This window comes from Pituophis catenifer, unplaced genomic scaffold (genome assembly GCF_029215685.1).
Source record: "Pituophis catenifer annectens isolate HBS135680 unplaced genomic scaffold, rPitCat1.0.hap2 SCAF_9, whole genome shotgun sequence".
NCBI lineage: Eukaryota > Metazoa > Chordata > Lepidosauria > Squamata > Colubridae > Pituophis > Pituophis catenifer.
The window spans coordinates 18574421-18587071 of NW_027256889.1; the positions used below are offsets into that span (position 1 = coordinate 18574421).

General features: G+C 45.2%; 1 protein-coding gene across 2 annotated transcripts in view; it reads left to right on the forward strand.

Annotated features, from left to right (window-relative positions):
* LOC139321050 (RH-like protein) overlaps positions 1-12651 on the forward strand; it is a 28173-nt gene that overhangs the window by 11586 nt on the left and 3936 nt on the right. For both annotated transcript variants that reach the window (XM_070949657.1, XM_070949658.1), the window contains exons 4-7: positions 667-814; positions 8168-8334; positions 10050-10187; positions 10542-10672. In XM_070949657.1, coding sequence (XP_070805758.1) covers positions 667-814; positions 8168-8334; positions 10050-10187; positions 10542-10672 — 584 coding nt within the window. The remainder of the gene's footprint in view (positions 1-666; positions 815-8167; positions 8335-10049; positions 10188-10541; positions 10673-12651) is intronic.

Genomic DNA, 12651 nt, shown 5'->3' on the forward strand with positions numbered 1-12651 from the left:
ATTGTAATTTGTAAGCTGTGAGCTGCAGTTTATGACCAGAGGGCAGGAATAGTGGAATTGCACTTTAAATGCCTTTACCTTTCAACACTTACATATTTTTGGAAAGGGCAGAAGGAAGGCATGTCCTGGATGTGGGAGGGACTGCTTGGCTGGCTAGCGGGAGCTTTCACACTGTCACCTTTTATTATAGATATGGAATATTTTCAGCTTCTTTTTTTTCTTGTGTTTTTTCTTCCCCCCCAAAAAAATCAAAGTCATAAGCACAGGGATCTTGCACTAATAAGAAAAATTGCTCTGGGTGCGATTTAGCATATTGTAGGAGCCAGCCAGGGTGGACTACAAATTGTAATTGATGACTTAGTGTTGTGTTTGTTAAACTCAGCACCTTTAAGCCCTGTGGACTTCAACTCCCAAAATTCCCCAGCCAGCCATGCTGGCTGGGGAATTCTGGGAGTTGAAGTCCACACAGTTTAAAACTGCTGAGGTTCAAAAATACTGTAGCAGAGAATTAATTTAAAATACCCAGGGGAGCAATTCCAAAAAAGAAAGATTAATCACCCCTTCAGAAGTTTTCCTCCCTCATATTAAGCCACTACAGGCTGGCACGTAAAAACCATCCTCCATCTTGACTACATAAGAAATGGCGACTGCTTTTGCTGTCCACAGATCCAGAGCCACGTCAGTGTGATGCACGTCCACTTATTTGGGGCCTACTTTGGCTTAATGGTCTCCTGGATGCTCTACCACTCCTCACTGAGTCGGAAAGCTGAGAAGGAAAGATCCAGAGCCATCTCGAATATGTTTGCTGTGCTGGGTAAGCAGTCTGATTTAGGCATGAGAAAAGGTCAAATGGCGCCCTTCGTGGGGCCGAAACAAATGCATGCCCACCAAATTAGGAGGTTCCCGTGTTGGCCAGCTGCATGACATCCAGCGTAGGACATATTGCTCAGCAGTTGGCATTTGACTTTTGTCTCTTATTTCAGAATGACTCTGGCAATTTAGCTGCTAACGCGGAGAGGTGTATTGATAGTAATGGTGACTCAGTTGCTGGATTTTATAGAGGACATTAGATCTCTTCCAATCTGGACTCAGGCCAACTTTTCGAAATTGAGATTGCCCTGGCGCTTGGATCCTCAAGAGCAGAGGTGTCAAACTCAATTTCATTGAGGGCCGCATCAGGGTAGGTGTGGCCAACCAGCATGATTTACAACCAGCATGATTTACAATGATTGCAGCATCCTAGGGTCATATGATCACCATTTGTGATAGTTACCCAGCTGACTTTCGCCAAGCAAAGTCCACAGAGGAATGGCGGATCCTGAATCCACAGCGGATTCGGTGAACGGCTTCCTGATTCACTTAACAACTGCGTGCTTTACTTAACAACATGGCAAAAATCATAAAAATTGGGCATGGCTCACTTAATAATTGCCTTGCTTAGCACTGGAAATTCTGGTCCCAGTTGTGGTCTTAAGTCAAGGATTACCTGTATTTGTTATCTCAGATGGATCTCACATTGGCATGCTTAAAAAATGAAAAGGGGCACAGATTTGATCATCACAGAACTGCAGAATTGGAGGAGAGGATCTGCAGAGGGTGAGAAAACCAAACTTCTACAAAACTCTCCAAAGATAGAGGACTTACAATATCGGTTAACAGATTTTCTACTGTTGTTCAGATCTTATCATCAAGAAAATCTGGGTCAATGTCTCTTAACCTTGACAACTTTAAGATATGCGGACTTCAACTTTTGGACTCCAAACACCTTAGAGTTGCCAAGGTTGAGAAACTCTGATTTAGGTAGTTGAATCTGTTACAACCGGCTTTGTTATTTCTGACCCTGGTTTCTATGGCCATGGAAAAGAATTGGCCATCTTCTTTGCAGCTTCTCTTTTTAAGTACCTGAACATCAGAGATGGGTTTCAGCAGTTTCTGACCAGTTCTGGAGAACCGGTAGCGGAAATTTTGAGTAGTTTGGAGAACCAGTAGTAAAAATTTTGACTGGTCCCCATCTATTCTCTGCCTCCCAAGTCCCAGCTGATCGGGAGGAAATGGGGATTTTGCAGTAACCTTCCCCTGTCACGCCCACCAAGCCACGCCCACCAAGCCATGCCATGCCCACTAAGCCACACCCACAGAACCGGTAGTAAAAAATTTTGAAACCCACCACTGCTGAACATGGTTATCACACCTTCAAACAATCATCTTTTCTCCAGATGGAACGTCTCATATTCCTTCAGTCAATCCTCTTCCATTGCTCTTCTAGGGATTCTCTCTTCCAATAACGCAGAAGGCAGAGAATTCCGTCTGGCAGATGAACAAACTTCCCGGCGAAGCAGTCACACACAGTATTGATTAGATAATTTAGCAAGTGTAAAAGAACTTCTGAACTGGCCTAGCGGTCAGTGATTTCTACAGATCGTTACTAAATCCATCAAGGATGCCTGCAGGGCATGGGCAGAAAAGTTAAAAACAACTAACCACAACAGTGCTATCCAAGTTCTGCCTGTTTTTATGGACGCTGAATATGACACGGTATATGACACACTATATATGACGCACGCACACACACACACGCATTATACACACGCATATATATATATATATACACACATACAGTATATACATATACATACATACATACATATACATATATATATACATATACATACATACATACATACATATATATATGTAAAAAGTTAAAATCTTGGGTGTTTTCCCGCGTCATTTAAAAGTCTGTTAGTTAAAATGCTTAAAATCCTGGCATATATATATGCCTCAGTGGCTAAGATGCTGAGTTTGTCGATGGAAAGGTCAGCAGTTCAGCGGTTTGAATCCCTAGTGACGCGTAACGGGGTGAGCTCCCGTGACTTGTCCCAGCTTCTGCCAACCTAGCAGTTCGAAAGCATGTAAAAAATGCAAGTAGAAAAATAGGGACCACCTTTGGTGGGAAGGGAACAGCGTTCCGTGCACCTTTGCCATTGAGTTATGCCGGCCACATGACCACGGAGATGTCATCGGACAGCGCTGGCTCTTCGGCTTTGAAACAGAGATGAGCACCGCTCCCTAGAGTCGGGAACAACTAGCACATATGTGCGAGGGAAACCTTTACCTTTTATATGACAAACATAAAAAAACAGGTGGAGCTTTGATCATACCGTTGTGGTTGTCATCTTGATTTGCCCGAGCATACTCTGCAGACACTCTTGTCCATGGTTCCTTTAATGAAAGATTATCATACTGTGCAAGTACAGTTACAGATAAATGGACAGATCATGAAAGAGAATGCCGATGGAGCTGTAAAAGCCCTGGTCTGTTGATATTTATTTACGTTTTGGCAGAGAGCCCTGTCTGGGGTGGATTATGACTCTGCTCTGAGCAACCTATCTTAGAAAGAGCTCTGAGCCATTGCTTTCTGCTCAGGGAGAGATAAACAGACTCCCTGCTTCCTAGAAGGTCAAGGACAGGGAACACCCATCCAACTGGTGTCTGGATCTTGCCTGCAACCTATCAGCCTCCCACTGTTGGCTGAAAATGTCTCTCCTTGAAAACTAATAATAGGAATTAAGCATCCAGGGAGATGCTTTTTATTTAAAATGTGGCTTAATTGTTAAAGTCGTCCTTGGGTTGCAACGGCAATCGAGAGCAGGATTCTTATCGCTAAGCGCTAAAAGGCCATAAAATGCAACAGCTCCTGACTGCAGCGGCAACAGCAACTCCAGGGTTGCCAAAGTGCCATCACAACCCTCAAGATGTGCTAGTTTTTAAGCAGCAAGTGGCAGGAGTTGCGTGTTAAGAAAGTGCAGGGGTGCCGCAGAGGGTGTGGGGAAAGCCCTGGGGGCGGGGGAGGGGGAGACTGGCTCAGGTCATGCATGAGCACAAGGAGGCTGATTGGGGGACTTAGCAGAACAACCTGCAACCTTTTCTGCCAGCTTCCCCATGGATTTTGCTTGTGGGAAGCTGGTAGGGAAGGTGGCAAATTGCAATCACCTGAGGATAGGATAGGATAGGATAGGATAGGATAGGATAGGATAGGATAGGATAGGATAGGATAGGATAGGATAGGATAGGATAGGATAGGATAGGATAGGATAGAATTAGAATAGGATGGAATGGAATGGAATGGAATGGGAATGGGAATGGAATGGAATGGAATGGAGGGGAGAATAGGATAGGATGGGAGGGGATGGGATGGGATGGGATTGGAGGGAGGAGGGGAGGGGAGGGGAAAATGGAATGGAATGGAATGGAATGGAGGGGAGGGGAGAATAGGATGGGATGGAGGGGAGGGGAGAATGGAATGGAATGAATGGAAGGAAGGGGAGAATAGGATGGGACGGGATGGAATGGAATGGAGGGGAGAATGGAATGGAATAGAGGGGAGGAAACAATAGGATGGGATGGAATGGAGGGGAGGGGAGGAGAGAATAGAATAGGATGGGATGGGATGGGATGGGATGGGATGGGATGGGATGGAATGAAATGGAGGGGAGAATGGAATGAAGGAGAGGAGGGGATGGGTTGGAATGGAGGGGAGGGGAGAATGGAATGGAATGGAGGGGAGAATAAGATGGGATGGAATGGAGGGGAGGGGACAATAGAGTAGAATGGGAGGGGATGGGAGGGGAGGGGATGGGATGGGATGGAGGGGAGAATGGAATGGAATGGAATGGAATGGAATGGAATGGAGGGTAGTGGAGAAGAACAGAACAGAATAGAATTACAGAGTTGGAAGGGACCTTGGAGGTCTTCTAGCCCAACCCTCTCCTCAGGCAGGAAACCCAATACCATCTCCAACAAATGGTTGTCCAATCTTATAGGGGTGTTGCAAGAGCTGGAACTTTGAGGACTGGTTGTAAGTACCCCTCATTCAGTGCTGTTGCAACTTAAAATGGTTGCTGAATAAATGGTTGGTAAGTGAGGATTACCTGTCAACATACAGGGGTTAATTTAAGTCAAAAGTTACCTCAAGTCAAGGAGTGGATTTATACACTGTATTAAGCCTGCCAATGGGTGGTTTGGGTTGGTGTAGCATAGTGTAATATATAATGTCGCCCTTTTTGGGGGTGCAAGCAAACAGATCCACACGTGAAAGTTTCAGGTTAGCTATTTTATTGCGTTCCACCCAGTGGTGGGATTCAGCCGGTTCGCACCACTTCGGGAGAACCGATTGTTAACTTTCTAAGCAGTTTGGCAAACTGGTTTTAGGGCAGAGAACCAGTTGTTAAATTACTTGAATCCTACCACTGGTTCCACCTATATTAAAAGAATCTCTCCCGTCTGCTTCCCTTCCCTTGGGAACGAACAGATGAGGTCCCATGGAACTCGGAGGCCCAAAATTTAGAGGAATAACCAAGATGTACAAATCTACTTATCAAGGTAGAGAAACCGGCGAAAAGAGCAATATGAAATACTGGTATCAGCATTTTCCAGAGGCATCTTTTGAAATACTTATTCTGATCCCTGGTTGATAGAAGGATAGATGACAGAACAGTCCACTCTTTGCCAGGGTGAATTCCAGACTTAATGTAGGCAATCTTCCATGTCCGTCATAAATTATAAGCCACTTGCACCTGTTATTTCTCTTCAAACAACATTGCAAAGGGAGATTGGGTTACAAAGCTCCTTGAGTGAATACTGGTTCTGCCACTTACTCTGACTGATAGATCAAATGTTCAGCATAGATTAACAAAAAAAAGAGACAAGTATCCAAAGATGGGACAATAATACTAGCGCTTCCAGATCTGGGCTGCAAAACATCCAGATGTCAATTAGATGGCAGCAAAGAAACACAGGAAAACCGAAATCTTTGCTGCCATCTAGTGGACCTGATGTCAGGCTCCAAAAACCAAGAAAGTCGCTGGAGTTTCTTCTAAGAAGTTTCCTTTATTGTTCCTCACCTATTGACAGAAATCTTGCCAAACTGGAGCAAAGTATTTGCATCATTAAAGATACACTCTGAGAAACTTGAGGAAGGAGCTGTCTTGACCCTCTTCCTACCAACCAAAGTATCTAAACCAGCTATGGCAAACCTTTTCAGCGCCAAGTGCCGAAAAGGTCGTGCGGAAACATCCCACGCGCAAGCACCTGCTCGCGCTCGTCGGGGCCGCGCTCTTGAAAAGCCAAACTTCCGGGTTCTAGCGTGCATGCATGCCCGACGATCAGCTGGCCAGCACACATGCACAGGCCAGTTTTCGGCACTGCCGTGCGCACAAAGGGACCGCACTCCGGAAAAGCCGAACTTCCGGGTTCTGGAGTGCATGCACACACTGGTTTTCCACAGTGCCACGCGTCTGAAGGACGGCTGATCGTCACGTGTGCATGCGTGCCAGAAACTGAGAAGACAAACAAGCAAGGTAGTGTGTGCCGGGCGACATGGCTTTGTGTGCCACTTTGGGCACGCGTGACATAGGTTCGCCATCACGGATCTAAACGTTGCTGTCTCTTCTTCCTCTGGAATGCAGCCTGTCCCTCTTGGGAATCCTGACTACATTCCCATCACACCTGTAGACTTCTACAACTCAAAGCTGTCAGCCTTAACCCTGGTAGTTTGCTCATGGTATGCCAGATACACAGGGGGAAATTGCTAGAGAGAAGTGCTGTGATAAGCAGAAGCAAGTCACAGGCTTATAAAGTTCCGTATTTCTGGACTACATGTTTCCATTCCTTATCAAATCAGACCAGTGGTGCAGTGGTGGGTTCCTTCCGGTTCCTCCCGGTTCCGCCGAGCCAGTAGCGGTGACGATATGACGTCACCGAACCAGTTCTGGCCCTCCCTCGCCCCCCACCCCCGCATTATTCTAACCTTTTATTTGGCCCCACCCCCAGTCTATTGCTGCCTCCTGAGTCCCAGCTGATGGCTAGAGGGAAAAAACCTGTTTAAACTCTTGCGGGGCTTCAAAGGCCCGCCCTACAGCTGATCAGTGTTAAAAGAAAACAAATGAGTAGACCAGTGCCTACAAAAATACATGAGTAGATCAGTGCCTGCAAAAATAAATGGATAGACCGGTACAGCTCTGCAAGCAGTTAAAAGCCTGGTAGACTAATACCTCTGCTAAATCCTAAAGAATTGTCACATGACCATCAAGCCACGCCCACAAAATAAGCCACACCCACAGAACCAGCAGTAAAAAATTTTAGAACCCACTGCCCCCGGTTCAGACCAGTTCGCAAGAACCGATAGTAAAACCAGCGGGAGGCTCCGCCCACTGACCCGGACATCATCAGGAAGCATCTGCCAATGTGCAGAAGTGCGCACGTGCGTGCAAAGCATGCACGTGTGGGCGGCCCCATTGCAAACTGGTAGTAAAGTTAAGTAGAACCCACCCCTGAATCAGACACTTCATTTAGGTCTATATGTCTTTGGAGAAGTTGCAAGGAATGGCGAATTGTAAACATTGATTTGATTTGTTTGAGAAGATAATCTGTCCTTTCTTTAGCATTCTCCACAGGCATGGTGCCTAATGCAAGACCTTATCAGAATAACAGAATTTGAAGGGACCTTGGAAGTCTTTTTTTTTTTTATTGAAAAGTTTTACAAAAAACACCCAAAAATTTTCTTCCCCCCCATGTTCCCCCCACCCTTTCCCTCCCCTCGTCCCCCCCTCCCCCCCAGACTTTCCAGAGCAAAATACAAGGTATTTCATTTAACAATCAAGGTAGATTAACCTACTTATCCTCAGACTACTAACTCCCCCCCTGAAACCTTAACTCCACTGGATCTTGGACGTCTTCTAGTCCAACCCCCTGCCAGCAAGGTCATCTGGATGAAAGAGACTGCTAAAAACTGGAAGCAAAGATAGCACCTTTGTCAAACTAACAACTTTATTTATTTATTTATTTATTTATTTTTCATATTTGTATACCGCCCTACTCCCGAAGGACTCAGGGCAGTGAACAGCCATAATAAATACAAATACATATAGAAGTTAAAAACTATTAAGAAACAGATTAAGTAATTTAGGCTCAAAGATTAAAAAACATCCAAATGTTTTAATTAATCAAACTTTGATTAAGAGGCTGCAAGCTGTTATTTATTTGTCAGAGAAAGTGTTTCCAGACTTTACTGCTCTAGAGTAGCAATGGCTCTCCTCCCAGAATGATGAGAACTGGAGCTCGGTTGGGTTTGAGAGTTTAACCATTTTTCTCTCTTGTGGTTTATCAGGTACCCTCTTTCTCTGGATCTTCTGGCCCAGCTTCAATTCTGCCCTGATCACGGAAGAAGACAAGAAATGGACTGCCATCTACAACACCTACTTTGTGATGGCTACAAGCACCATTGCGGCTTTCTCTTTCTCAATGGCAACCAGCAAAAATGGAAAACTCAGCATGGTGAGACAGAACAGAAGCATCTGTCTCCTTAGCCAGAAGAGCAGTATTCTTGATCCTGTAACCCTCCAGGTGTCAGGGCAAGAAGCTGCCACCCAGTGGATCTGGAGAGGAGCAAGTTGCACAACACTGGTGTAGAACAGCATTTCTCAACTTGAGCAACTTTAAGCTGTAGACTTAATGTAGACTTCAACTCCCAGAATTCCCTAGCCAGCCATGCTGTGTGCGGAATTCTGGGAGTTGAAGTCCAAATACCTTAAAATAGCAGAGGTTGAGAAACCCTGGTTTAGAATGAGTGAGGCTAGATAATTAAAGGGTTCCCCTCGCACATATGTGCTAGTCGTTCCCGACTCTAGGGGGCGTTGCTCATCTCCGTTTCAAAGCCTAAGAGCCAGCGCTGTCCTAAGACGTCTCTGTGGTCATGTGGCCGGCATGACTAAATGCAAAGGCGCACAGAACACTGTTACCTTCCCACCAAAGGTGGTCCCTATTTTTCTACTTGCATTTTTTTACGTGCTTTCACGTTTTTTTACGTGCATTTTTTTACTGCTAGGTTGGCAGAAGCTGGGACAACGGGAGCTCACCCCGTTACGTGGCCCTAGGGAGTTGAACCGCCAAACTGCCAACCTTTCGATCAACAAGCTCAGCATCCTAGCCACTGAGCCACCGTGTCCCTTAATCACCGCTAGATAATTAGGTTAAGGTTATTTTGAGTTTCTTTCTCATCCTTTCCTCTTTCTCAGGACTGTGTTAATTCTTTCTCGAAGTCCTCCCTTAATTCTTTGGCCATTCCTTCCCCATTCCCATAGGTCAGGGATCGGCAACCTTAAACACTAAGAGCCACAAAGGTCCTAACTGGAAGCCGACTGGAAGACTGGTTCCCCCACCAGAGAGTCTTCCCCTAGTGTGGCATCCTTTTTTCTCTACCTGTCCTAACCGAAAGCCCTATCAATTGTGGAGGTGACCGGCGACAGGGAGCCACAGCAGAGGGATGAAAGAGCCACATGTGGCTCCAGAGTCGTGGGTTGCTGACCCCTGCCATAGGTCTACATTCCTTCAATAAGATAAAGGGAGACATTATATGTACCACTCTGACCTCCTTGAAAGGCAAAAGATGTTACAAGTCCATACCGTATTTTTCGGAGTATAAGACGCACCTACCTTTTTTGGTGAGGAAAAGAAGAAAAAGAAATCTCCCCCTGCCTCTGCCCAATTTTGCCTCATTGCAGCAAACAGCAAACAACCTGCTTTACTTTCATTTTCGTTTTCAACCTAGCTTGATTAGCACAAGGGAAAAAAAAATCTGCTCCAGCAATTTACCTCTTTGCAGCAAGCAGCAGAGCCCTGCGCAAAAGAGCTGAGAGCAAATCAGCTGAGAGTCAGGAGGCCGATCCAATCAATTTGTGCTAATTAGGCTGTGCTGAAGCTGAAAGGAGCTGTTTTTTCTTGCTGTTTGCTTGCAAGGAGGTAACTGCTGCAAGGCAGAGGCCAAAGGGTGGGGACCAGTGGGTGGGTGGGGCTACATTCGGTGTATAAGACGCACCTAAATATTCACCCCCTTTTAGGGGGGAAAAAGATGCGTCTTATACTCCGAAAAATACAGTAAATGAAATCCTGGTTGAAGCTATTCCAAGGCTATTTTGTCTTTCATGAAGAGAAAGCAGCCACTCAGCTTAAACCCTGGCTCTGATTTCTTCTTCTTCTTCTTTTTTTTTCAGGCTCACATCCAGAATGCTACGCTGGCAGGTGGGGTTGCCCTTGGCTTCTCTGCTTCCGACATCCAACAGCCTTGGATTGCAATGGTTTTGGGTCTGGCAGCAGGCACAATTTCTGTCCTTGGCATGGCCTGTTTACAGGTGACCCTCCCTATTTTAAACCTTTTCATTGCTGGTTATGGAACAAGCAACTGGGACGCTTTAGAATTTTGGCTTTCTGGAGGAACTTTTCTTGAATATGTCCCGGATATGTGCTAGTCTTTTCCGTAGTTATGATAATGCTCACACGGTCCACGTGGCCAAGTCCTCTGCATTCCACATTTCTGTGAAAAGTAGCCTGCAGACTGTTCTATTTAAAGCCCTGCTTTGCGACTGCAAGAAAATTAATACAAATGTAGGCTATATGTTTATAAATAAACGTTGATCGTTGTAAATTCTGATTCCAAAACCTTATCGTGTGTTGCCTTTTCTACATTTCTCTTCCTATCAACTCAGAAACGCTTGGATCCAGCACTCAAAATCCATGATACTTGTGGAGTTCTTTACACTTTCGGCTTGCCCAGTTTGCTTGGAGGGATAATCCACGTTATTGTCATCCTAACAAACCACAGCAACAATCTCTCCGTGTAAGCTGAATCTGTCTGTTTTTAATACCTTTGATTAATTGTAAGAATCCTTGGTTGATATCAGAGTCAATTATGTGTTGTATAATCAGGTGAAGGCAGTGGTGAAATCCAATTTTTTTTACTACCGGTTCTGTGGACGTAGCTTGGTGGACGTGGTGTGGCTTGGTGGGCATGGCAGGGGAAGGATACTGCAAAATCTCCATTCCCTCCCCACTCCTGGGGGAAGGATATTGCAAAATCTCCATTCTCACCCCACTCTGGATCCAGCCCAGAGGTGGTATTTGCCAGTTCTCCGAACTACTCAAATTTTCCACTACCAGTTCTCTGAACTGCTCAAAATTTCCGCTACCGGTTCTTCAGAACCTGTCAGAACCTGCTGGATTTCACCCCTGGGTGAATGAGGATGCCTACAGAGAGGGATCTGGTGTGATGGACTGTAGTGAAATGGTAGTTTCCCAGGAATGGGGGAGCACATTCTAAAGAGAAAGGCAGGACAAGTACCATATCAGAGTTTCTTGCAAAAATCAAATCCAGAAACACACACAGATAACTGATTCAGTAGGATTCTTTAACTTCTTTATATACATAATAACAGATGAAGTAAATTTTACAATACCAATAGCAGAGTTCTTCCAATGTGGTAACAAGTAGAGATCAGTTTCCAGTTTCGTTTCAGCAGACAGACTAGTTTCATTTTAGAGCTGAGGAGGCAAGCAAGTCCAGACTTGTTTAGTTTCTGTTTCAGAGCTTCTGCACAGACTCAGTTGCCTAAGCCACGCCCAGACTTCTTCCTTAAGTTTCTAATTCCAAAACAAGCCCCATTGGCTGACCTGTTACCATGCCTATTCATTAACTGATCTATTCCAGTCCATCAATATTCATACTCTGACATTTATTTATTTATTTATTTGTTTTAATTTATATACCGCCCTTCTTCAACAGGACTCAGGGCGGTGAACAGCCACGGTAAAACACAACATATAAAATTTAAAAACAGTTTAAAAAACATTAAATAATTTTGGCCATCAATTTAAAACAACCCAATTAAAACCAATTACAAATTAAAACCACAAGGATAGGATCAAGCCAGCCCTGCTAGATGAAATAGATGTGTTTTCAGGGCCCGACAAAAAGTCCGGAGGTCTGGTATCATGCGTATCTCTGGGGGTAGGTCGTTCTAGAGGGCAGGTGCCGCTACAGAGAAGGCTTTCCCCCTGGGGGTCGCCAGCCGACATTGTCTGGCCGACGGCACCCTGAGGAGGCCCTCTCTGCGCGAGCGAACTGGCCGGTGGGAGGCTATTGGCGGCAGAAGGCGGTCTCGTAGATACCCCGGCCCTAAGCCGTGGGCCAGTTCTGTGGGCGTGGCTTGGTGAGCATGGTGTGGCTTGGTGGGCGTGGCAGGGGAAGGATACTGAAAAATCCCCATCCCCTCCCCACTCCAGTAGCAGCACAGCCTGGAGCTGGATTGGAACAGAGTCAGGATTAGGGTGAGAATAGTATTGATTTAGTCTGGCAAGATTCTGTCTATTGGGTATAAGAAAATAAAGAACTGAACTTTGCCTGGAGTATTCTACGTTGTTCTTGCATTGAGCCTGTCAGATTTTATTCTTGTTATTATGTTGGATCAGTCTGGAAAGACCCATATACAAATTCCTTCTCAAACATGGAAATCCTTAGGTGACTTTGACTCAGTCACTCTATTCTCACAAGCCTAGAATTACCTTCAGGTTTTGGAAAAGTGATTTGGAAGTTCATATATGAAGTGGTGTATATATATATATGTGTGTGTGTGTGTGTGTGTGTGTGTATACATACATATGAGTTCATATATACATATAGGTGTTCATATATGAGTTCATATATGACACAGTGGCTCAGTGGCTAAGACGCTGAGCTTGTCGATCGAAAGGTTGGCAGTTCAGCGGTTCGAACCCCTAGTGCCGTGTAACGGGGTGAGCTCCCGTTCCTTGTCCCAGCTT